This window comes from Chelon labrosus (genome assembly GCF_963514085.1).
Source record: "Chelon labrosus genome assembly, chromosome: 12".
Lineage (NCBI taxonomy): Eukaryota > Metazoa > Chordata > Actinopteri > Mugiliformes > Mugilidae > Chelon > Chelon labrosus.
In genome coordinates this window covers 3189683-3216682 of record NC_140345.1, presented here as the reverse complement: position 1 = coordinate 3216682, position 27000 = coordinate 3189683, and the positions used below count along the sequence as shown (strand labels likewise).

Sequence of the window (27000 nt, the reverse complement as noted above, 5' to 3'; positions counted from 1 at the left end):
CATAGAGCGTGAGCATGTCCGACGCCTGTTGCTCAAGGCATAAGCGAAGGTTAGACAAGGAGGCCAAGAGGTGGACACAGAGGATGTGGCGGAGAGGAAAAGCAGAGGAGGAGGTGGGGGGGGAGAAGAGGTGGATGAGAAAGAAAGATGAGAACAGGAAGTGGTGGAGGGGAGGTAGATGAAAACAGAGGTGGAGGAGGGCAAGGAAGGGCCCCTGGTTTCCATTATTGTTTTTTTAATAGTTGGAAACGGTGTAATATATAATAGTTGGTAACGGTGTATGTACAGTATGTTTATTATAAATTGTTTAACAGTAAGTTCAATACTCTAATAACAAGGAGTAGTTTTAGTAGTAGTGTTTAAAAAGCATATTTGTTCAATAATAAGCAATGCACACACATTTTTTGTCAACACCGTCAGTTTTTCGTCAAACACCGTCAGGTCTTCGTCAACACCATCAGATGTATGTTTTTGTAATTTTTTTGGGGGAAAAAAATTCTTCCTTCAGTTTATGTTGTTTTTGTAATAAAGGACCATCTGATCTACATCCTCTTATGTCTTATTTATCTAAGGAATTTGTTTTTACAATATTGAAATTAAAAACAAAGTTTGAAAATGCAAACATTTAGAAATCTGGGTTTTCAGAATAGTGTGAAAGCACAACTTAAGTTTATATATTGTATTTTATTACATATCAGAGTAACTAAACACTATTACAACATACTTCAGAACTTTAGATTCTTGCTGGATTGAAAGAATTAAAATTGTATACTTTTTAGTGTGTCTGACGGAGTTGACACAAATCCAGTTCTGAAGGGAAACATGTTTGAAACGTGTTTTGTCCCAACTCTCAAGAATCAGTGTACTATGAAACTGAAATAACAAAACATCTGTAACTGGCAGATATGTATAAAATGCTCAATTTAATCTAGGGATAAACTAGTTCAGACATTTTAAGCATCAGCAGGGAATCGAACCTCGGCCGTTTAGGCCAAAACAAGTGCATGTGAGTTAACCACTGAACCACGTGGCGGTTGACGAAACATCGCGTTCCACGTCGGCTATTTATATTCTTTGTCTGAAGCAGTTGTGCTTCATGGTCAAAATGTGATGTTAGCAAAACAGGCCACTAGATGTCACCATGGAGTTACGTGTGTCGGATTGTTTCGAAGCCTCGACACAATTCCGGCGCAATTGCTTCGAACTTTTCGTTGTTTCACAAAGCCTCGTTCTGCCCATCCCTATATTTAATTAAAAAAAAGACAAAACTGACAAAAACTAAGAACGCTGCTAACGTGGCACGAAATCCAAAAGGGCAAAAATGCACACACTTTAAAAAACTAGAACCTGACATAAAACTATGACTGGCAGACATGTTCGTATTGGTTCGCGGGACAGAGCTGCCTCCTCCAATATGGCGGCGACGTTGACATACGGTCCAGCGCTCAATGAGGCGTCTATGTATATATGTCTATGCGGCTAACCATAGACCATAGACATATATCCAGTATATATGTCTATGCAGAATATATGTCTATGTACCAAAATGGAATTTGCATACCACCGAAGCACTTCAACCCTACGGTACCGTCTAAGAGCTGTTTACGCTAGCAGTCCCGTTCCGTACTCGAGTACGGACAAGACATATCGGCAGCATTGACTGTCGGCAGCTGAAACTTTTTCTTTTTTTTTTTTTTTTTACCATTTAAAGTCAATACTGTTCTGAAAAAAGTACTTAAAGTTAATGAAACTTTAATGAAAATTAAATGCTATTGAATATGTCTTTATTATCATTTTTAAAAATTAAAGTGACGGGTAAAAATAGTCAAAATGACCGACAACGAAAAAGTCTACCTCTGATGCTGGCTAAGCTACTGTAATGGGTGTGATTGGATGAAGTTGTCTGTTAAACCCTCACCCTTTTTTTTTAGTGAAAACAAAACTATTCAGGTTGCTAATTTAACTGTAAACAATCATGAAACTGAATTGGATGGAAATGAACATAGAGAGAGACAGGTGGCACGTAGCCTATTTTATTTTAAAACTATCATTGTAGCCTGCCTCCTCAAAGATCAAGCAAATCAGATCATAAAGCAGTTATATCATATATAATAACTGATTTTCACTCTTGTCATCAATTAAATATCAGTCTGAATCAAACGATAAAAATTATTAAAAAAGAAACATGTCTATATTGGCTGAGGACCTCAGTGACTTCTACTCCAGGTTCGAAAGGACTTTCACACCTTTCACTTCCCCCGCCATCTCCATCACAAAAGGCCTAGCTGCACCCCAAACCACCCCCGTACCCAACCCCCTGCCTGCACTGAGGATCTGCGAACAGGATGTGCGTCAACGACTGGTGCTGGCCCATCTGAAGGACATCACGGATCCCCTGCTAGACCCCCTGCAGTTTGCCTATAGAGCAAACAGGTCAACATGGCTCTCCACTACATCCTGCACCACCTAGACTCTGCAGGGACCTACGCACGGGTCCTATTTGTGGACTTCAGCTTTGCGTTAAACACCATCGTCCCGGAGCTCCTCCACCAAAAACTGTCCCAGCTCACCGTGCTCCCCTCCGTCTGTCAGTGGATTACTAGTTTCCTGACTGGCAGGAGGCAGCAGGTGAAACTGGGTAACTTTACATCCAGCACCCGGTCCCTCAGCACTGGCACCCCCCAGGGATGCGTTCTCCCCCCACTGCTTTTCTCCCTTTACACTACTGACTGCACCTCAAGGGACCCTTCTGTGAAACTCCTGAAGTTTGCAGACGACACCACCGTCATTGGATTCATCCGGGATGGCGACGAGTCTGCATACTGAAGGGAAGTGGAACAGCTGGTCCTCTGGTGCAGTCAGAACCACCTGGAGCTAAACCCGCTCAAAACTGTGGAGATGACAGTGGACTTCAGGAAGAGACCCCCATCAACCTCTCCTCTCACAATCCTCAACAGGACAGTCCCTACAGTAGAGTCATTCAGGTTCCTAGGGTCCACAATTTCACGGGACCTGAAGTGGACCTCCCACATAGACTCTGTAAGGAAGAAGGTCCAGCAGCGGCTGTACTTTCTGCGTCAGCTCAGGAAGTTCAACCTGCCTCAGGAGCTGCTGACCATCTTCTACACAGCAATAGTCCAGTCTGTCCTGACCACGTCCATCACTGTCTGGTTTGGATCCGCCACCAGGCATGACAGGGACAGACTGCAGAGAACAGTCAAGTCTGTAGAGAAGATCACTGGCACTGACCTTCCCTCCATCCAGGACCTGTACCGGTCCAGGTTCAGGAAGCGGGCCAGACCCCTCACACCCTGGTCACACCGGCATTACAGAGCACTGTACGCCAAAACAACCCGCCACAAGGACGGTTTCTTCCCCCAGGCTGTCGCTCTGAGGAACTCTGAGCAGTCACAGAGTGTGAGACCATTCACATGAACAAACAATAACTCTGCACTACTGTATATAGTCACTGTACAAAACCCTGGTTTTGGTGTACATATCTGCTCTTATTCTATATTTTAAGTGTATAGATTGAGATTTATTTTATTTTTACTTTAATTTTCTTTCACTTATTTATGTTTGTGTGTTTATGTACAAGAGAGTAAAGTTAACGGAGTCACATTCCTTGTATGTGCACATACTTGGCCATTAAAGCTGATTCTGATTCTGATTTGAACACTTTTTGATTTCCACAATATGGCATAATCCCCTGTCAGTCTCCATAACTATCATACAACACAGAAACAATAACAAACAATGCAACACAGCAACAACAACAAAATCAATATGACACAGTAACAGTCTCAAACAATTTATTGGCTATTTCAGGATGTTAGCTTTGAATATTGTCTTTTGGCTCCCAGGAGTTTTTCCACTTTGTCCCACTGCAAGACAGACAGATAGACAGCATTAAGTATTACTGTTAAATTGTTTGAATATTATTGGAAAATGTACAATTTCCAATGATACATTGATTCCTCAGTTATGCAGGCATTTTGTAATACCTGGTAAAATGATCCACATTCTGTATATGTATGCAACAGCCTATATTTGAAGATGATGCAATAAATTAGTGTAGCCAAGTTAGATAAAAAAGTACATTATGTAACACAGTATGCATGTAGTACACAACATACATACTATGTAAACATGTCATGTTTTCAATTTGCAGTATAACATTACACATAATGCTTCTAACATCAGAAATATAATGTACTGCAGAAACTTATGTCAGAATTTGGTTTCCCAACACAGATCATAGTAGTTCTTCCTTAGTGACATTAAGGGTCTAAGGACAGAGGATGTCACATACTGTATAGATTGTAAACCCCCTGGGACAAATTTAATTGATTTGATTTCGGGCTATATAAATAAAATTAGATTTGACTTTAAGTCCTTTTGATGCTGGATGACAACAGCAAAACTGTCTAATCAAGGAGCTACCTGTCTGTTTAACTTCATGTTTACCCCTTATTTTCCAGTCAATATCTTACTATTATATGCATGTTATGTTCCTTTGTAGAAATCATGGCCAATCAAACAAAGATGCTATGGGTTAAGAGAAGGCTAGAATGAGACTGTTCTCACTGAAACAGTTTGACAGGTATTCATATAGTGAAAATAAAATTACTGATGATGATACACTTTTAAATGATCCAATGATCACTCTGACTTGTCATGAGGGCCTCAAGTTCTCAGGGACCATGCCTGATTTCAGGCATAGGGCAGTTATAAATTAATATATTACTTAACTACTTCAATACAGGCTTTTTCTTCAGAACAATAGATAGGCTACTGTGATTGGTAAATTAAGTATGTAAAGTATGATAATAGCATTTGAAAATCGGCTTACAGACACCAATGGACACCTGTCTTATCTGTCTGTCCTTTTCCATTCCAGGCTTTCACCTGTGCATGTCCTGACGTCCTCTGGAAGTCATATTTACATAGCTGTTATAATGCTAGCTAGCTAGCTAGCTTACTTTTCAAAAATATAACTTTTGGCAAGCGTTGTTTTAATGTAACGTTAGCTCTTATAACGTTAATTTTATCCCCCGTAGTAATTCTAGATAGTATACTAGACAGCGAAACAACATTAAAACGAGCTGACAACATGTTATATTGTTCTCAAATGTCAATTAAACACATTTGCTGTATTTACCTTAATTCGTCCAACTATGACATACCGATGTAGTGGATTAATCCCCGCAATCCGCAATACTCTCCTGTTAGCGGTAGGAGCGCTATTACAAGAAACGCTCCCATGGGTCGTATTCGAGAGCATGTAAACGACCTATATGGTCGTATAAGTTGGAGGGCTTGCAACATATGTACGTTATGGACACTCATTCTCAATGCAGGTATGTGGATCATCCCATCACTCTTATTATTCTGCCATTACAAACAACAGCAAGATGCCACCTGGTGTTACTTTAATATCTGAGAGGGATGTCATGTTAAACTTGCTAAAATGTCTTTAGGTACATCTCTGGACAATGTTACATTACAGTATATGCATAGTGCCTAAAAAACACAAGCCACAAACACTGTTTTCTGTTGTCCCCATCTTATTTTTACAGTTTGGAACCTGCAATTGGTACCTGGATTTGAGCAGCACAGTGGCGAGGTGGTTATCACTGATTCCTCACAGCAAGAAGGTCACTGGTTTGAATCCATGGGCCAGCTGGCCTTTCTGTGTGGATTTTCTTTCTGCGGGCATTTGAAGATTTCATTTTAACTCTGTGCTGTCATAAAAATCAATGACTTATAAAATGAATTTTTAAGTTCTGTCAAGGTTAAGGGCGGCACAAGTGGCGTGGTGGTTAGCACTGATGCCTCACAGCAAGAAGGTTCTGGGTTTGAATGCATGGGCCGACGGGGGCCTTTCTGTGTGGAGTTTGCATGTTCTCCCTGTGTCTGCGTGGGTTCTCTCCGGGTACTCCGGCTTCCTCCCACCATCCAAAGACATGCTCATTAGGTTAATTGGTGATTCTAAATTGCCCGTAGGTGTGTGTGTGAGTGTGAATGGTTGTCTGTCTCTGTGTGTGGCCCTGCGATGGACTGGCGACCTGTCCAGGGTGTACCCCTGCCTCTCGCCCGGGATAGGCTCCAGCAGACCCCCGTGACCCTTAACAGGACTAAACGGGTATAGAAGATGAATGAATGAATGAATGAATGGTACCTGGATTCATGGAACGACAGAAAAACCATGCCCTGAATGGGACAAAATCATGGACGAAATGGAAGAGAATGCAAGAATTGAGGATGAATGTTCGACATCCTGCCCACAGCAAAATGGCAGCTGGCTGATATCTTGCAGTCATTCCAGCCTGTCTTGGTCTCTCTTATTCATTCTTCACATTGCATGAAGTCTTATTTGAAATAAAACAATGAGTCTTTCATTGTCTTTTACAGTTATGATTATCTTCTACTGTTCTTCTGCAGGGTTCGGGAGGCAGACACTCTCTCTATTTTTAAGGTCAGGCTTAAGACTTTCCTTTTTGATCAAGCTTATAGTTAGGGCTGGACTAAACCATCCCTTAGTTATGCTGCTATAGGCCTAGGCTGCTGGGGGACGATGCACCAAACACATGTCCTCCTTCTTTCTTCTCTCTCCTCTCTCGCATCCTCCACTTTCTTTTCTCTGGCACAGAGCTCTTGCCCTCTAATTTCCTATCTACTACTAGTCATGCAATTCTGTGCTATTACTATGTAGAATGTTTACTGCTGTGTGTGTCGCCCCCCCTGCTCGAGGTTTCTTCCTGTTAAAAGGGAGTTTTTCCTTGCCACCGTTGCCTTCAGGCTTGCTCTGGGGGTTTCAGGCCGGGTTTTTGTAAAGCGTCTTGAGACGATTTGTATTGTTATTGACGCTATCTATCTATAAATCAAGAAGCGTCTGTGTGTCTGTCTGTCTGTCTGTGGCACGCATATCTCGCGAACCGTTGACCCGATGGATTTGAAACTGGGCAGGTGTCTCGCTACGGGCACAAAGATGTGCACTGCTAAGTTTGACGTTGTTTGGATAAGAAATGTAAAATATATCAGTAAAATAGGTTTTCTCCGCTCTAATATTTCCACTACTCCGGTTGCCATGGCATCAAAAACAGCCACTTTCAGAAATTCACCAAAAACGGAGAGGAAGAGGCGGAGCATGCGCACAAATCTTGAGCACTGTTTACAAATCGGCTTTAGAAGAAACCAAACTCAAGGAGAAATGATATTTTGCCCTGGTAACCCTAATAGGCTCAATATCTTCTCCGGCAGGAAAACTAGCATGTAGTCCGCCATCTATCTAGCCTGGGTGTTCCCATACTGCTTCGCGCGCGATTTCATTCTCGCTGCAAAAGCAGTCTGGAAACCATCGCCCATATTTTCACCTGAGATAGGGAACCAATCACAGAACGGGGGGGGGGCAGCAAGACGATGACGACGTCTATGCGCGACACCGAAGCTTGTAGTGTGTTAATCCAACATGGCAGCAGACCTAACGTTACCGTTCGATGCAGCCTTAGACAGTGTTTTAAGTAGCTTAGAACGCAAGTTTATTTTTAAAAAAGAGCAACGTTTGGCGTTGAAAGACTTCACTGCCAAGAAGGATGTGTTTGCTCTGCTACCAACAGGCTTTGGCAAAGCCTTATTTACCAGCTAGCCCCGTTGGTGGCTAAGGCTATGGGGCTTAGCGAGATAGACTCTGTGTTTTTTTTGATACAATAGGTCTGCAGAGTGACCGTATATGCCTTCTACCCTCATATTGACTTTGCTCAAACGGCAATAATCATTAAACGCCATCGTCTTCTCATGGACAGTAAAGCTTCTTCTTCTTCCTCGTCGAATTTCTGGTGCTCTACATATGTTATCTGGTATAAATGATACGATTGGCTATGAATCGCGCGCAAGGCAGCATGGGAATTACCAGGCGCATTTGATAGACATTCGTAGCGCCCAATAAACGGCTCTAGGCATTTGTAAAACCACGCCTCAAATACGAGAAAATGAACACGTAGTTTCCAGACCAGCATCTCATTGAGATGTGCAGTCGCGTCAGCCAGGCTACCATCTATCTATAAATCAAGAAGCGTCTGTGTGTGTGTGTGTGTGTGTGTGTGTGTGTGTGTGTGTGTGTGTGTGTCTGTGGCACGCATATCTCGCGAACCGTTGGCCCGATTGATTTGAAACTGGGCAGGTGTCTCGCTACGGGCACGAAGATGTGCACTGCTAAGTTTGACGTTGTTTGGATAAGAAATGTAAAATATATCGGTAAAATAGGTTTTCTCCGCTCTAATATTTCCACTAATCCTCATACACAGCACCTGTAGGCTCCCACTATAGGAATACATACTTCCGACGGGCACTGCACTAGTATAAATAAAATTGAAATTGAAATTGAAATCTAAGATTCACAAATACTCAAATTCTTGTATAAAATATCTGTATTGATGGAAAACTTAACATGTTCTCTGATTCTCAAACATATATGACAATATTCACGTAACCACAGAGACAATTACACCCACTTATGACTCACATGCACAGTAGTATAAATATAGATTTCACTGACAGATAGACAGAGCACTCTGTGTTATTGGCTAGGCTAATGTCATTGTGTCCTCTCCTTGCTGCAAGTAAAAGATCTTTAAGGCAACCTTGTCTGGAGTCTGTCTCATCTCTTCTCTGAAGTGTTGGTAATCTTGAAGATTTATCTGAAATGTATACTTCTCATTAGTACTGATTACAATTACAAATAGAGAATAAAAGCCATAAATAAAAAGCAATAATCCAAGGTAAAACCGTCACACATCACAAACCGCAACTGTTGTTGCTTTGACAGCCATGCCCTGAATTCCCGTGAATTTTCCTTTGGGGAGTCACATAATTTTTCACATGGAGAATGGTGTTTGTCTCTGCAAATGTGCAGTGTAACTGGGTTGTTGTGTTTTTGTTTTTGTTTTTTGACTTTTTACTAGTCCAGATGCCAGCAGGGAATGTATGATTGTGAAAGACCTGACACATCCTTTCCATCACTTGATAGCACTTGATATTTGTAATGAGTGAGTGGGTGTATGTACACGGGGGAGGCAGGAAGAGGTAGGGGTTGTGAAATTTATATGTGAGTTTGGGGAAGGAGGGTGGGGGTGGGATTTACATGTTATTGTTCTATACATGTATGTGGAAATGCAATAACAATAAAAGCATTGTGATTCTGATTTACTTCCTGGTTCTCTGTTGTATCTAGAGCATTTTGAAGCAGCTTTTTGTTGTTTTGCTTTTAAAACTGGTCATTATGTCACCCTTTGAAATGGGTCACACACAATTACTGCACATATTACACTGTTGGAGATGTGACTTGGCAGCAGCACCATCTAGAGACCAACTGGTTTTCTTTCTTTCTTTTGTTTTTACTGCCTGAATTACAGCCATAATATTGAAAATGATTTTATGTTATGAGTATAGGCTACATGAAAAATACTAATACGTCAACTGACTGACTCTAAGACAATAATCTGACGGCATTGTAATACCAGTTAAGCGACATACAGCTGTTGGACAGAGTTTTTTTTTTTTTTTTTTTTTTCAACTTTCAGTTTCAATTTTGTCCATTTGTATGCACGAGGTAAGAACGATTTCACGTTCTCGTTTTTCATTAATACCTTCTCGCTTCAGTCTTTCTAGACTAAATTTTGAATAGTGTGTATTTAAAATCTGTGGAGCTTCATGTTATAAATATAAAACCTCCAAATCTCTCAACACAGGCGCATTTGTTGCTTTGGTCGTTGTGGGCTATTCTCTAAATCAGTTTCACTTCTTTAAGCTGTATTAAATGCGAATGTAGTCTCAAATTGGACAGACATTTACATTCTTACTGATATTACCGTTTAAAAAGACCTAGTAACTGCTAATATTAATTTAGACTTAGATTGACTTAACGCCAATGGTCCACAAGGGAAATTGCTTACAAGTAAAACAGGTTTTGCGAAGTAGTGTTGAAAGCGAAAATAAATATACAAGGCTCTCTATTTGTTTTTAACTGTACTTTTCACTGACAAAAGTGGAACAATAATAATCAGGATCAGGTGGTGTTACTGCATTAAGGAAGTATTTGCTCTCCAGTATAGTGACAGGGATGTAGATTAATATTGTGAACACAAAACATTTAATCAGCATAGTTATTTGTTAATGATTCAACACAACTAGCTTTAACATTTCACATAATTCATAATGCACCAATTTTGTTCAGTACTTTTCTGGATCGCACTTCCTGATCCACGTCATCAGTATGTGATTCTGAATTATGTTTCTCGGCAGTTGACACTCGCTGGCGCAAGCAGGGCAGGGACAAGGCTGATCAACATGATTTTTTTTAATTTTTATTTAACGTATATGTATAAGTAAAATAAAAACAACGAAGTGGACATTTGAGCAGTAACAGGATGGAGACTATTTAAATACAACCGAGTCATATCCTGTCCTTATCTGTCTGCATCCTGTTGCTGCTTAAATGTCACGTCAGTGTTGTTTAATTTAATTTCAATACAACACGATTGGCACAAATAGTCACAAAGGATCACGGAAGCGCCTACTGCGCCTCACCCATAAACACACCGAGTGCCGGAAGAAGCCACACAGCGCCACTAGGAGGATCCTGGTGTCTCAGAAATAAAAGCTGCAATTTATCACTTTGGTGACTTCTTCAGAGGAAAAACATTGATCAGATCAAGCAATTGTAAATGAAATAATGAATTAGGAATGTCGTACAATTCAATTCAATTCAATTTTATTTATATAGCGTCAATGACAATACAAATTGTCTCAAGACGCTTTACAAAACTCGGCCTGAAACCCCCAGAGCAAGCCTGAAGGCGACGGTGGCAAGGAAAAACTCCCTTTTAACGGGAAGAAACCTTGAGCAGAACCCAGCTCATATGGAGGGACCCATCTGCCTAAGGCCAGCCGGGTACAGACAGAAAAGAGAGACAAGAGAACAGCAAGATAAACATACATCTGTCATAGATACATACATCTGACTAAAGAATACATGTGGAATCTTATGATACAAACTGATGATGTTACATGACACCAGCCAAGTTGTAATTAATTAGTTCAGGTAATGTTTGGTCTGTTTTTATAAAGGTATAAAAGCTACCATGAGTGAGCCTGAGAAGAAAGATGAAAGTGTCCCATCCTCACATGACAGCACCTCTGGAGAAGAGACTAAACCAAAAAGGTAAGCTTATGATTCATCATGTCTATGTCAGATCAGGACTGTGGCTAAACCTTGGGAACTGAAAAAACGAAACAAAAAAGCAAGAAAGTGGAGCGTGCGTACAAAAACAACAACTTTTTTATTTACAGTTAATATCTCATTAAAGGTAAGTTAGCTATGGAATCATGCCTTTCTGGATGTGTTCTGGGGACACATCAGGAATTGCCAGGATCATTGAGTGCACGTACCTGAGCACAAACTGGGAATGAGTCAAGACTATTGTTGATGGGTGTGTGATAGACATATGTATGGATCAGAGGTTGCGCTAGACTTTTTCGTTGTCCGTCATTTTGACTGACAGGGTCATAAAAATCCCGTCATAATCCATTTTTACCCGTCACTTTATTTATTTATTTATTTTTAAATGATAATAATGACATTCAATAGCATTTAATTTTCATTCATTTTCAATTAATATTCAGTAGCGGTGGAAAAAAAGATTTGGCTCATATAACCGCGGTTATATGAGCCAAATCTTTGGCCGGCCATCAGAGACGACTCAAGAATCATGAATCTAGAGTTTGTTTAACCGGCTCGGTTGAGTCCTACCACGTTTGATTGATATATAATCAATAAACTGCACCATTCAAACATCTTACATCTCACTCGACAGAGAATCAAAACTTACTAGCCGACTTGACCACTATACAACTAAGGCACTCAGACACTCACTCACTTACGCACAGTGGTGGTTCTGCATTGAATACTCCCCGGGCGATACCCACTCCACCTTTTTAAGGTGAACAATCTCCACCTCCAACATTGGTAGGTAGATGGCAGGTCTTGTCTAGCAGGGGAGGTGGGTGGTTCACCCTGACCAGTGGCAGAGGATGCTCCAAAATATTTTAGAAGTGCCCCTGAAATTGCAGTTGAAACTGACATCAAAAGACCGTAGACTACAATATAACTCTTATACAAAACGCAAATTTAAATAAACATGCCCTTACACGCTAAATGTCTGTCATTAGACGCTATAATAAATTAATCTTTCAGGGAGGAACAATTAGCTCCTTGGTTACTGCCTCGAATTCTACGCTTGGCACACTTTTAGTTATGACTGGTTAAACTATGTTTGACACAAAATAGAGTTGTAGCAAATGGTAAATGTTCATCTTTGAAACTACCTACAGATATGAAAATTCCGTTGGCTAATTAGGACCCAACGTGGAAATAAAAAATAACTGAACTTGTAACAGTTTTGTTGCAAAGCACAATCTTACGGTGAAATTAGATCTGGTGTATGTTAAGACGATCATAGCAAAAAGGCTAACAAACTTATACCACCAATTAACATTAGCCCTTCATTTATGACGTGGACTGTAATCATACAGAGGGAACATAGCATACCTTTATCTTTTGCTCGTTTCTCCTCTTCTTCTTTTCTTTTTTTCCTAAACTGGGCACCTGATGGCTTTGACCTTTTTCTGTCCATCTCTGCGTTTATTTGACACTCGACAATCAACAGATTTCCATCCCCCAAAGCTGTCACTCACGACCAGAAGTCAAGACTAAACCAATTCACCTTGGTGACCACATAATCGTTTTGTATTACCTATTTTTATTTGGCCATTTCACAAAATTCCTAAAAACAAAAACGTGCAGGATAATAATTCATAATATTATGAATGAAATATGCGTTATATGGAAGAAAGTCAAGGTGTGACTGACTGTAGCCCTTTTATACAGTGGATTCCCCACCGTCCGTTTAATTTGGGAGAGACCCAGAGGTGAGCCCCCCCCCCCCCCCCCCTTCCCTTTCCCTTTCTCTTTCCCTTTCTCTTTCTCATAGAGGTGTGCGATACCGCTAGATTTGGTATCGATCCGATACCAAGTAAATACTGGGCCAGTATCGCCGATACCGATACTGATATCGATACTTTTTAAAAATTAAGGTGGATGCACCATCAATCTGAATCAATCTAAATCTGAATTAATTCTCATGACATTTTAAGTGTTTTCGTGATTTGCCTTTTGGATAATTAATCAGTTAAAGTCCAGTACAGAATTTGGTTTATAATTAAATAGAAAATACTTTATCACAATAAAAGTTTTTGTTCAGAAACAACACAAAATGATCACTTGAGGACAAATAAAAAATTATTTTTCAGGCAGAGTGTTCAGAAACTACAATAAAAACTAAATCTCTCCCGTCATTGAACTTCTTTCTGGATTTTTTTTTCTTAAATAAACAAAGTGTAGAAAATTATCACTCCACAACAAATATTGTAAATAATGTAAGGACGTGTTTAGCAAGTACAATACAATACAAAAATAAGACAACATTTCTCCCCTTTAGTGCACTTTTTTTCTTCTTATCAGCATCTGTAGGGGCCAAGTGGGCGGGGATTTTAAAAATTTCTATATGCTTTTACAAGTTTGTTGTGTTACCACTGTATCTTACCACCTTTTTACAAACAGCACAACTTGCTGTCGTTTCATTTTCGGCCCGAAAATATAACCAAACAGCCCTACTCTTTCTCTCGTTGTGTGTAATGCGTTGCTGCTGGCCGGGCCTGGCTGGTAGCGGTGGGCTTGTTCGATCACCTGGCGCCGCGGAGTCACGTGATGGTACAACAAACACACGCGAGGGGGAGGAGGAGCAAAATGAGCCTGATCTGCTCTGTGACAGCAGCGGCATCTGGACAAGCAGAATCAGGTCGCTTCTTTAATGAAACAAGAGAAACTGAAACTTAAGTATCGATCTCATTACATTGGTATCGATCAATCTCGATACCAACGTTGGTATCGATATTATCGATATTTGGATCGATCCGCCCACCTCTACTTTCTCACACACAGCTTCTGTGCACGGCACCTATGACAGATAACAGAAAACCATGTAGCGGTGCAGATTTATATGTATTTTTTTTCCCAAGTGCTCGTGCCGCCCCCTTTGTGTCAAGAAAAAATGCCGCCCCATGCCTAAAACCGCTACTGCTTACGCACAATACGCAGCTGCTCGTGGATCCCTGCTTAACCGATAGTCAGCAGCCACTCATTCGGCCTGCAGAGAAACGAAACTTAACTGACTCTTACAGTACTAATCAAGACAGACAAGAGCCAGTTAATATGCTCACTCGCCGCCAAGTGGTCTGGGGTGTGAATTGCAATCTGTCAAAATGACAGATGGCCTTCAGATTTTTCCGTCACCGTTTTAAAAAAACGGTCAATGACGGAAAATATTTGGTTAACGCGACCCCTGGTATGGATAGACAAAAACAACATATTGCTATCCCCTTAGTATGTTTGGATTGCTTGTACAGAGATTTAATGAATTTAGAAGGCATTGCATGGCAGGGCCCCTTTGTACTGGGAAGAGTATAAAAAGTCAACGCGGAATACATAAGGTGATACTTTGGATTTGAATTTTGGACAATGGTAATATAATGACAATGGCTGGCCTTAGGCCGATGTGTCCCTCCATATGAGCTGGGTTCTGCTCAAGGTTTCTTCCTATTAAAAGGGAGTCTTCCCTTGCCACTGTCGCCTTCAGGCTTGCTCTGGGGGTTTCGTAAAGCCTCTTGAGACAATTAATATTGTTATTGAATTAAATTGAATTGAACAATGTGAGTAGGTTTTTTCTACACTATGTTCCAAATGATTATACAAATACGATTTCAATTAAACAAACGTTTGATTTTAAATTTTCAGTGAAAGTTTTCAATTGTGCTGCTTCTCCTGTCTGTTAAACCTAGCTCAGACAGATCTGATTACTAGTTTTACAGGTCAGTCTAATTAGATGGAGACTGCTTACTTGTTCCACATTATCAAGCAAGTCACAGGTTTCATGTAAGATCCTTCTGCAGATGATAAGTGTGCAGTATATTGCTAAATGTATGAAAACACTGGATATTAAATGAGAAGTGAAGAGAGAGTGTGTATTAAGGAAAGTTTCATCGTCATCTTCATCTTTTACAACCACTTGTCCTGTGAAGGGTTGCGGGGGGAAGCTGTCATCGGGCTAGAGGCAGGGTACACCCTGGACAGGTCTCCAGTCCATCACAGGGCTAACACAGGGAGACAGACAACCATTCACACTCACATGCACACCTACGGCCAATTTAGAATCTACAGAAAGTTAAGCAAATTCATTTTATTAAGAGAGCAGCTGTGAAAAAGCCACTTATGAGTAGCAAACAGGTATTTGCAGCCGCTGGCTTGCTGATGTGCATAAAGCTGTATTTCGTCCGCACATAACCAATGCCCAAAAGGAGAAACAATTGCAGTGGGCTCAGAAATACATGAAGGCTATTTAGGAGACTAAAAGAGTCTGGATGGGTGGTGGATGGCCACCATGTCCCAGCAAGACCTCTGCAAAATATGTGGAGTTCCTGACTGACCTTTTGCTGCCATTCATTTTCATGCAATACATGCATCCCATGCTGCAAAAAATACCATTGAGTCCTTGGCTGCTATGGGCATAAAAGGAGAAAAAAACTCTGGTTTGCATAATAATTTGGAACACTGCATTTTGAGTTATTTTGCAAAAAATGCCATAGTCATCATTGGTAATTTTGTTAAAATCCATATTGCGATATAATACGATATAATAATTTGGAACCCAGCGTAATTTAGTTTATTATATGTTTGAGTACCACAAATGTACGCCTGACATTTGACAGCTCTTTTTCTATAAGTAACTATCAGATAGAGATCAGGTGGACACAATGGAGGAGTCAGGGATCAGGCAAGCTCAGAGGTCGTTTTATTCAGAAGCAAGGTCAAAACCAGGAAGTCTGGATACAGGCTAAGGTACAGTGATCCGGCAGGCAAAAAACTCAGGTAATAATGATAGGCTAAAGTCACAGTAATCACATCGAAGAAACTGTCTTGAACGCCTCAGGTAAACCTACAAGACAATCTGACACAGAAGGAGTGGGGAATACAGCTTAAATACACGAGGTAGAGGGAGACAATGAGACACAGGTGAAACACATGAGGGCGGGGAAAGCAATCACAGACAAAACTAAACAGGAAGACAGAGTTCAGAAGACTCACTACAAAATAAAACAGGAAGTGACAAAAAGGACAGAAAACTGAACTAAAAAAAATTACAAACACTACATGGTCCTGACAGGAACAAGGACAAAAAAGTGGACTCTCCATCACCAAGTGGTGTGTCCATAAAGAGTGATAAATCCAGGGGTCATCCTATTGATTTCAAAGGGTAAGACTACTTTTTAATGTAAATCAACACAATTTTTGTTTGCACAAAACTGGTCTGCTTCATGTTTCTGTAATCAGTTCTGCGTCCTCCATCTGACTTTTGTCAATGCTGCATTTCTTTCAGGACTGAACAAGAAAAAGAAAACTTTCCTTTACCAAGCGGCATATCCATAAAGAGCAATAAATCTAGGGGTCATCCCATTGATTTCAAGGGGTAAGATTAATTTTTAATGTAAATCAACACAATTTTTGATTGCACAAACCTGGTCTGCTTCATGTTTCTGTAATCAGTTCTGCGTCCTCCATCTGACTTTTGTCAATGCTGCATTTCTTTCAGGACTGAACAAGAAAAAGAAAACTTTCCTTTACCAAGCGGCATACCCATAAAGAGCGATAAATCTAGGGGTCATCCTACTGATTTCAAAGGGTAAGATTCATTTTTAATGTAAATCAACATAATTTATTCTTGCACAAACCTGGTCTGCTTTATGTTTTTGTAATCAGTTCTGCATCCTCCATCTGACTTTTGTCAATGCTCCATTTCTTTTAGGACTAAACAGGAAAAAGAAAACTCTCCTTTACCAAGTGGCGTATCCATAAAGAGCGATAAATCCAGGGGTCATCCTATTGATTTCAAAGGGTAAGATTCAGTTTCATGGTAGGCCAACAAAGTCTTTATGGAATAGAACGACAACACTAACATTACTTTCTGTTTAGTCTTGTCATAATCACAGGTATGCTTTGACTACGTGTTCACTGATCGATCACAGTTTTTAATCATTCATAATTAGGTTTCTGTTCATTTCTTTCTTATGTCTCAAAAGTACTTGGTAGATGTTCCACCTCAAGGCCCAGTTCTCACTACACTTCTTCACATTAAAAGCAATCCATTCATCATCACTAATGAATATTATGTTCCCCACAGCTTTCCCCAGGAGTCATCAGAGGTTTCCACTGGTCATCAAACAGAACTTGACTCCATATTTAAGGTTAGTAACTGTATAACAGGGATGGGCAACGGCCCGCGGGCTGCCTCGCACACACTTCCACCGGGTCTTCTTTACCAGTGAAGAAGAGACGTTGAGCCGTGGCTAAGAGCGGAGGAGAGAGAAAACTTGATTGAGAAAATCGGGTCTTTCAGATGAAAGAAGGTTATCTGTTTACAGAATGTAAAAGCAAACTAGTCTACTTAGAGACGTTATTTGCCATGAAGGATTCCAATCTAAGTCGCCGCTACAACACGCTGCACAAAGCTAAATACGAGAAGTATACTGAAGCTGCAAGGGCTGATATCGTAGCGGACCTTAAATCAAAAGTACGCAAACAAAGGCGGCATTTTACCAAAGCCCACTACTGATAGTGGTGAGGTAGAGTGGGTATACAGGGAAAATGTTGAACTCTTTCTTAGTGTAAAAATGCACAAATTAATAAAAAAAAATTAAAAAAAATCCCAGTAAGTGGTTATTTTTTGCTTAAATAAACACACACACACATATATAATTATAAATATATATATAAATATAATCTAATTATACACACACAAACATATTTAAAATGGCAGTTTTATCATATCTGGTTAAGTGCGCGGTCCTATGTGGCCCTCAAGTAGTGTCGATGAAAAATTGTGGCCCCCTCCATCATTTAAGTTGCCCATCCCTGCTGTATAAGATCACAGAGTAGCTAAAACAGCCAGGCAGGGTATCCAAACAAAAGGTAATCTACCAAAACTCAGTCCAACAAAAGTAAAGTCCACCAGGATGTAACCAGGAATCCAAAAAATTGGATTCATGTTTTTCAGAAATTGGGGGGGACATGTCCCCCCACACCACCCCAGGATCTGCACCCATGTACAGCCAGGTATCCCATGATGCATTTCACACGCATCATCAGAATGACCGTCCTCTGTTTCTCTATATCTATATGTAACCTCTATATGTATATCAATAGATCCTTTCAAAGTAAAACAGTAAGTACAAACTGCAATATAAGTCCAAAATGGAAATTTGTGGCAGAATAACAGAGTAAAGTCAGAATCCAAAATTTTGTATCATCACAGTGGGTTTCAAGCCTAGTTTTTTAAAACTATCTTCTAGCTTCTTTTGAATCTTCAGTGTTCAAGCATTGTTTCTGGTATTTGCACATAGAACCAGAAAACAGAGCACTGTATGTGCAGTATTTAGGTTTCATGTCAGACAGTAACTGGGACACACTCTGAGCCTGCATATTGGCATTGTGACTGTGGACATGTTGGCAAGTTGGCAGCACATAGTTCAATTAGTTCTTATTTTATCTTTAGATAATCGTTTCAGACAAACACAGCTGAGATTGATGTTCATCAGGGGGAAAAAAAACAATACAGAGAAGAAGATGAAGTAAGAAATAATGTACACATCAGTATGGGGATACATGCTTGTTAAACCGAAGTCTCCTAAAATACTTGTAGGAGAGCAAAATACCTTGTACATTCCTTCGCCTTCATATTGCGCTTGTTTTCACCAATTGTATGTGTATCCTTAACTTCTCGTTCAGTGGAAATGTCAAATGCAGGACAAGAATGCACCACATATTGCTATTGTTCAAAATGATGCAGTTTTAAATCTGGACCCCTGCATTATTTAATTACAGGTTCTCCAGCAGAACATCAACACGTTTATGGAGCATGAGCTGAAGAGGTATCAGATGTATCTGAGTCCAGATTACCCAGAAGGCTTTGAGAGCCAAGGTCAGGACAATGAGGTGATTAATGGAGAAGAGGGAGCGAAGAAAAGAAGTATTAAAGAGGCTTTTCTGGAGATTACACTGCAGTTCATGAGGATAATGAAGCAGGAGGAGCTGGCTGAATCTCTGCAAAACAGTAAGAGACTTTTAATATTCTAGGTACAGCACAAACACATCTAAAGTCTGCTCTGAATATGCCAGTTATTAGAATCTATCAAGGCAACATAAGGACTCAAAAGCAGAAACCATAAGACAGATGAAAAATTGCTGACTTCTGGCTGATATGCTTCTCACAAGGAGCAGTTGGCAAACGAACTGGCAAAGAGGCAAAAAAACATTTGTCAGAGACAGTTATGAATTATTCATGTATTTGTTTACCTTAAGTCATGCATTCAGATCATTAATTCTGAAAATGCCAATTATGATTTTTCTGCTCCATATTAGTAAAGGTTAATGGAAGTTAGGCACCTGCAGAAACCGGTGTAATCTAATTCAATTTGTATGTTCCTTTGTAGAAACTCGTGGGCTCGTGTGTCACCATAAATTCAAATCTAGTCTGAAGAAGAGGTTTCAGTGTGTATTTGAGGTGATTTCTAAAGCAGGAAATGCAACGCTTCTGAATGAGATCTACACAGAGCTTTACATCACAGAGGGAAGGACTGCAGAGGTCAACAGTGAACATGAAGTCAGACATATTGAAAAAGCGTTTAGGAAACCAGACAGACCAGAAACAACAATCAGATGTCAAGATATCTTTAAAGCTTCACCTGGAAGAGACGTACCAATCAGAACGATAATGACAAAGGGAGTGGCTGGCATTGGAAAAACAGTTTTAACACAGAAGTTCACTCTGGACTGGGCTGAAGACAAAGCCAACCAGGACATCCAGTTCATATTTCCATTTTCTTTCAGAGAGCTGAATGTGCTAAAGGAGAGAAAGTTTAGTTTGGTGGAACTTGTTCATTACTTCTGTCCTAAAACCAAAGAAGCAGGAATCTGCAAGTTTGAAGAGTTCCAGGTTGTGTTCATCTTTGACGGTCTGGATGAGTGTCGTCTTCCTCTGGACTTCCACAACAATGAGATCCTGACTGATGATACAGAGTCCACCTCAGTGGATGTGCTGCTGACAAACCTCATCAGGGGAAAACTACTTCCCTCTGCTCGCCTCTGGATAACAACACGACCTGCAGCAGCCAGTCAGATCCCTCCTGAGTGTGTTGACTTGATCACAGAGGTCAGGGGATTCACTGACCCACAGAAGGAAGAGTACTTCAGGAAGAGATTCAGAGATGAGGAGGAGGCCAGCAGGATAGTCTCCCACATTAAGACATCACGAAGCCTCCACATCATGTGCCACATCCCAGTCTTCTGCTGGATCACTGCTACAGTTCTGGAGAAAGTGTTGGCAACCAGAGAGGGAAGAGAGCTGCCCAAGACCCTGACTGAGCTGTACATCCACTACCTGGTGGTTCAGACCAAAATAAAGAAGGTCAAGTATGATGGTGGAGCTGAGACAGATCCACACTGGAGTCCAGAGAGCAGGAAGATGATTGAGTCTTTGGGTAAACTGGCTTTTGATCAGCTGCAGAAAGGCAACCTGATCTTCTATGAATCAGACCTGACAGAGTGTGGCATTGATATCAGGGCTGCCTCAGTCTACTCAGGAGTATTCACACAGATCTTTCAGGAGGAGAAAGGGCTATACCAGGATAAGGTGTTCTGCTTTGTACATCTGAGTGTTCAGGAGTTTCTGGCTGCTCTTCATGTCCATCTGACATTCTTCAACACTGGTGTCAGTCTGCTGTCAGGAGGACCATCAACCACCCTGTGGAGGAAGTTGTTTAGAGACACACCAGATCCATTAATTCTCTACCATAATGCAGTGGACAAGGCCTTACAGAGTCCAAATGGACACCTGAATCTCTTCCTCCGGTTCCTCCTGGGTCTTTCACTTCCGACCAATCACACTCTTCTACAAGGCCTTTTGACACAGACACAAAGAAGTTCACCAGATCATCAGAAAACAGCGCAGTACATCAAGAAGAAGATCAGTGAGATTCCATGTCCGGAGAAAAGCATCAACTTGTTACATTGTCTGAATGAGCTGAAGGACACTTCTCTAATGGAGGAGATCCAACAATACCTGAGATCAGGAAAACTGTCCACAGAAAAACTGTCTCCTGCTCAGTGGTCAGCTCTGGTCTTCATCTTACTGTCTTCTGAAGAGAGGTTGGAGAAGTTTGATTTGAAGAAATACTCTGCTTCAGATGAGGCTCTGGTGAGGCTGCTGCCAGTGATCAAAGCCTCCACTATAGCTGTGTAAGTTAAGGAAATAGCTGCTTCTATGCACGAGTATATTAAAATGTAAAAAGAAAAAAAACAGTTACTTTTTATTCTTTTTTTACTCTTTAGCTTGAGTTGCTGCAACCTGTCAGAGAGAAGCTGTAAAGCTCTGGCCTCAGTTCTCAGCTCTGAGTCCTGCAGTCTCAGAGAGCTGGACCTGAGTAACAACGACCTGCAGGATTCAGGAGTAGAGCTGCTCTGTGAAGGACTGAAGAGTCCTCACTGCACACTGGAAGCTCTCAGGTCAGAACTCATAGAATCTTTCACCAGATGATCCAAATCATTGCTTAGAAGATTAAAACATATTAAATTAAATGACCAGTTCCACAGTACTTTTTTTCCTTAGGACTTTCACAGTCTCAGATATTATACAGCTTCTAAGATACAGTATATAGTAGTTTATGTACAATATTTGTACTGAACAAAGACAGACACAGTATGCACTGAGTAATTATGTTTCAGTGCTAAGTTTAAATTAATTCTCATACATTAGCTTGCGTAGTCAAGACTTTATATGGCTGACTCTTAAAAATTAGAACTGGGAGATTTAGTGAGCAATCAGTGGCTGATACATGCCGGTATCACATGCAGACTGTGTAACTCAGGCAGAGGCAGGTTAACCCTTTTAGATGTCTGTGGTCAACAGACAATTGAATAGCCTACAAAGAGCATCCAGGTAGGCAAAATATTGTCCAAGTTGTAACTGGCAGATCCACAAGTCTTAGCTGTTTGCTGCAAATCATCTTGTTGTTCGCTCTCTTTCTTTATGTGTGTGTGTGTGTTTGTAGGTTGTCAGGCTGTCTAATCACAAAGAAAGGCTGTGCTACGTTGGCCTCAGCTCTGCGTTCCAACCCCTCTCATCTGAAAGAGTTGGACCTGAGATACAATCATCCTGGAAACTCTGGAGTGAAGCTGCTTTCTGCTGGACTGGAGGATCCAAAGTGGACACTGGACACTCTCTGGTATGAACAGGCAGGGGTGTAGTCTGAGATTGTTAAAGATTCAGAACTGGACAACTAATTAAAAATGTCAAATAGAAATATAATACAAAATAGATACATTCATAACACACTCCAATGATCTGTGCAGACAGCTTTAGTTGTGTTTGCCCAAGATTTGAAATATCCACATATTTCAAAGATTTAATATATCTTCCGGATATTCCAGAGAGACTATTATTGTTACTGTTACTGCTATTTCTAATGTAAATGTAATGTAGTTCACAATGTTGTTTTACGGATTAACATGTATAGCGACTATCCTGCCCTCCTGTACTCATTCGTGCATGGGTGTGGGAGACTGTCTCCATACGCTTGTCCACGTTTGGGTGACGCTCCCATTTAATGATCAAAAGTTACAACAAAACATGATTATACTGATGCAAAAAATAACTGATAGCATGACGATGTGATGCTGCTGGAAAACAAACGAAGGTGAGGTGAGTGAGTCATGTGAGTGGTAAAAACCGCATGATCTTCCACCCCATGCCACTCTTGATTACCTGCGCCGTGCTTATAAAGAAAACGCTATACTGCCACCTGTGGAGACCTGACGTAACCCATGAAAGACAGACAAATAAAGAGATGTGGCTCCTATAACATTGTTATTAGATCTTAATTGCTGTTTTTTGTTTTTGTTCCAGCATTGCCGGTGATGGATCACAGTTTATGAAACCTGGTCTGAAGAAATGTAAGTTTGAATGACAGTATGTTTAAGCCATTAGTTGTTAATCATGTGACTTCATACCATGGGTGCAGGATCTATCCATATTATTGTCATTTGAGCTTTGAATAGGTCTGCACTGCACCAACACACAAAACTAGCAAGCCGCTGGACCTCATCCTGATGCAAAACAGCAATCAATCTTTTAACTACAATATTTCATTTGTGTGTCTTCATTCAATATAATACATCTCTTCTAGTGCTCCTGAAAAAAACACATGCCCAATATCTCTTTTAGGTGCAGTCCCCATAAAACTGTTTGATTTTTTTTCTTAGTCAAACATTACGGGTACTAGGTGGAAAAATAATAACTTCACAATGCATGTAGCACACTTAAAATTAGTTTTGAATCAAATTTAGAACAACTTATAAACAATGGCATATATAAATAAAAGTAAATTTAGTAAATCATTGCCAATGTTTAAAATTGTTCAAATAATAAACTACTTCTGTCTTTTGTCTTTCCATCAGATGCCTGTGAACTCACACTGGATCCAGACACAGCACACAGAAACCTTGTTCTGTCAGATCTTAACAGAAAAGTGACAGCAGGGAAAAAGAAGCAGTCATACCCTGATCATCCAGAGAGGTTTGACTACTGGAAACAGCTGCTGTGTACTGATGGCCTGACTGGTCGCCGTTACTGGGAGGTTGAGTGGGAAGGACACGTGTATGTAGCAGTGACTTACAAAGGAATCAGAAGGAAAGGGGAAAGTAATGACTGTTGTCTTGGAATGAATGATCAGTCCTGGAGCCTCAAGTGCTCTGATGGTGAATACTCTGGTCTACACAGTAATAAACCATCTTCCATCTATAAAACTCCTTCCAACAGTGGGAAGGTTGGAGTGTATCAGGACTGGCGTGCTGGCACTCTGTCCTTCTTCAATGTCTCCTCTGACAAACTGATCCACCTTCACACCTTCTACACCACATTCACTGAGCCAGTCTACCCTGCTTTCAGGATAAGGACAGAGCCATTTAACTCATCAGTGTCTCTGTGTTAGATAGAGCAAAGCTTATTCTCATTGTCACAATGACCAGGACACAACTTTGGAGGGACTGAAAAAGTTCCTCAGTCTTTCTATGCTTAAAAAGCATTTTTCCGAGACAAATCGGTCTTCATTTAAAAGTAGAGATGCACCGGATCCTGATTTTTAGGATCCTGCCGGATACCGGATCCACTGCTTAAGATCCTGCCGGATCCGGAACCGGATCCGGATCCTACTCCGATCATCAGCTTGTACATTATAATGCAGTAAAACAGCGGAGATGTTGAGTACACTTTAACGTTTTTACCTCGAGACAAACTTTGACAGCAAAGCGTGCATATCGCATGACTTGAATCTCCCTCTACCAGTTTAAAGTACTGCCACACAGCACTTTTTCGGCTCCCTGCTTCCATTTCCGACGAGGACTGCTAACACAATGTAGTGGATGGCTTCTCTAAACATTAACCGCGTAATCACGTTCTTCCGGGTCCGGATCCGGTTGCCACGCTAGGTATCCGGCAGTAACCGGACCCCATAAAAACGCCATTATCCGGCCGGATCCGGATCCGGAACCTGGATCCGGTGCATCTCTATTTAAAAGATCTGATATTAATTCATTAAATACTTGAATTGAATTATTAAAAAAAATGAAATTTACGTCTTTCTCTATTTTGAAATATAACAGCAGTCTCATGACGCTGGCTTTACATGACTAGTCTTATGAGACCACACAATGACATGAGCCCACGTGTGAGGGTTCTGAAAAGCTTCAGCTGTGAGGACTGAAAGCTGATGTGTGACAGCATTTTGGATTTAAAAATATTACCACAGAGAGGAGCTGGATAAAAGCAAAGGCGTATGCAACATTTTTAATAATACACCTGGTCAGACTTCTATTTTTATTCAACTTGCAAATTAGTTTTGTAAAAATCTCTTTCAGAACTTAGGAAAATATCTCTTAATGAATAAATACTGAATTGAACGTCAGAACAGATATGGAGCAACCACAGATATTTAAGAAGCATGAACTGTGTAACAGTACAGAAAATGAATCTCTGCAGAAAGTATGGGAGAGTGATACTCTCCGCAGAGAAAACAGTTTCATAAGAAATTGACACAATAACCATGGAACAGTCTTAGGTCATGGGAAAGAGGTCTCTGTTTTAACATGGTTACAGAATTAACAGCAGGATACATACACGTGTACATATAGATCCTAGAAAGAAAACGGTAGATAATAAGACTTTCATCTTCCTTTGTAACACTTTTATGGAGTTCAACAGCACTGCTACCATTTATCCATCTATCTATCTAGTCATCATCTAGTCACATTTCCGAAATATGAAAGAATTAATTGTTTAACTTGGCGGTATCCCAGTGGACATTACTGAGAACGTTTTTCACATATTTCATGCATGTTCTGTTTATGTAACATATAAACTCACTAGTTTGGAGGTAAAAAAATAAAGTTATTGAAGTAACATAAGTTTGTGTAAGTAATATTTTAATAGGTACTTTGATGAGAAGCAACATCATAGAGCAGAGTCCCAGATGAAGGTCGATCATAGGTGCTAGTCTAGACACTAGCTTGACACTAGTTGACCAGACAGGATGATGGAGACGTGGAGATGTGGAGGAGGAGTGAAGCACAACAGGTGGTCCGAAAGAAAGAGTGCCAGAATTGCAATGAATTTAAAGAACAGGGACATGGAACCGACAGATGCAGAGAAATGGTGGCAAACAGACGACTGAACAAGAGAAGTGACATTGAAATTGAGAAGGATTTTGACAACGTTGGAAAGAGGAATTGATGAAGAGAATGGAGCTGGGACAGAGAGCGTGTGAACAGACTGTCCTTACTGAACCTTCGCATTACACTGTAAAAAAAGATTTGTTGACTCAGCTTAACTCAGTCAAGTCATCTTGTTGCTTTGACTGAGTTAATTTGAGTCAACTTATAGTGTCAAGTCCATTTCACTTCAAAACATGAGTTGATGCAACATGCAGTCTGTTGACTCAACTTCCTGTATCAAGTAAGTTGGACTCAAAAATATTATTTGAAATAACTTTAAGATATGTTGGTTGAATTTATTTTATCAAGTTCCTACAACTGTGAATCAAGTTGGCTCAACATGGAATACATAATTGATACAACTTGCGTTTTGTTGTGGATGTGGACTGGAAAACATTACTTAATAGAACTAAAAAAAAGATGTTGGTTGAACTTATTTTATCAAGTTAGGGCAACATTATTTTTTTCTCATGCTCTATTGCCAAGTTACTTGAGTTTACAGAAATTACTAGAATCTATATGAGAATTAGCCAGTCAAACTTAAATATTAATACATGAAAAAATAGCTGAAAAGACAATTCAATAAGGACCTTTATTAAAACCCCAACAAGTCCCACTTCAACCAGCCTTGCTTCAAAATAATAGTCAATGGATGTCGAGATGTCAACAAAGATCTGAAATTACAAACTGAAATTACACTGCCACACACATAAATAATAATATAATACATAAAAAGAAGAGCACCCTTCTTTTGGGGAAAAACAATAATGTGAATGTTCAGAATTGCTGCAGTAAATTGCACAGAGATTCATAAAAAACAAAAAAATAAATGTATCTCTGAGGAACTTGCTCAAAATGTTGAAAATGAAAACATTCAAACATTACTGAAATCTCCACTCTCTTGACAATTTCTCTGCAACATCACATGGATTAGTGTTCCTCCAAACAGAGCAACAGAAATAAGTCAGAACATGAAAACAAGGTGGTGTGATACATTTCATCTCCTCTTA

At 40.3% G+C, this 27000-nt stretch overlaps 1 protein-coding gene across 2 annotated transcripts; it reads left to right on the top strand.

Annotated features, from left to right (window-relative positions):
- Positions 1–9593: 9593 nt before the first annotated feature.
- On the top strand, positions 9594–25670 carry LOC311496319 (protein NLRC3-like). 2 transcript variants are annotated; one of them, XM_084556132.1, is made up of 13 exons: positions 9598–9610; positions 11128–11221; positions 16338–16427; positions 16551–16640; positions 16764–16853; positions 16977–17066; positions 17352–17415; positions 19052–19280; positions 19660–21463; positions 21557–21730; positions 22276–22449; positions 23130–23176; positions 23681–25670. In XM_084556132.1, exons 2-13 carry the CDS (start codon positions 11142–11144, stop codon positions 24211–24213), a joined length of 3465 nt encoding a protein of 1154 aa, XP_084412258.1. In that variant the 5' UTR covers positions 9598–9610; positions 11128–11141; the 3' UTR covers positions 24214–25670. The 2 variants fall into 2 exon arrangements, with proteins under 2 accessions (XP_084412259.1, XP_084412258.1); XM_084556133.1 differs by lacking the exon at positions 16338–16427 and having other exon boundaries at positions 9594–9610.
- Positions 25671–27000: the final 1330 nt, after the last annotated feature.

What these genes read in the sequence shown, in the direction of transcription:
- LOC311496319 (XM_084556132.1), top strand. Translation starts at nt 11,142, where the DNA reads ATGAGTGAGCCTGAGAAGAAAGATGAAAGTGTCCCATCCTCACATGAC. An exon ending in AAAGCCTCCACTATAGCTGT is followed by an intron (nt 21,464 to 21,556) that starts GTAAGTTAAGGA and finishes TTTACTCTTTAG; the next exon opens with CTTGAGTTGCTGCAACCTGT. An exon ending in GAAACCTGGTCTGAAGAAAT is followed by an intron (nt 23,177 to 23,680) that starts GTAAGTTTGAAT and finishes TCTTTCCATCAG; the next exon opens with ATGCCTGTGAACTCACACTG.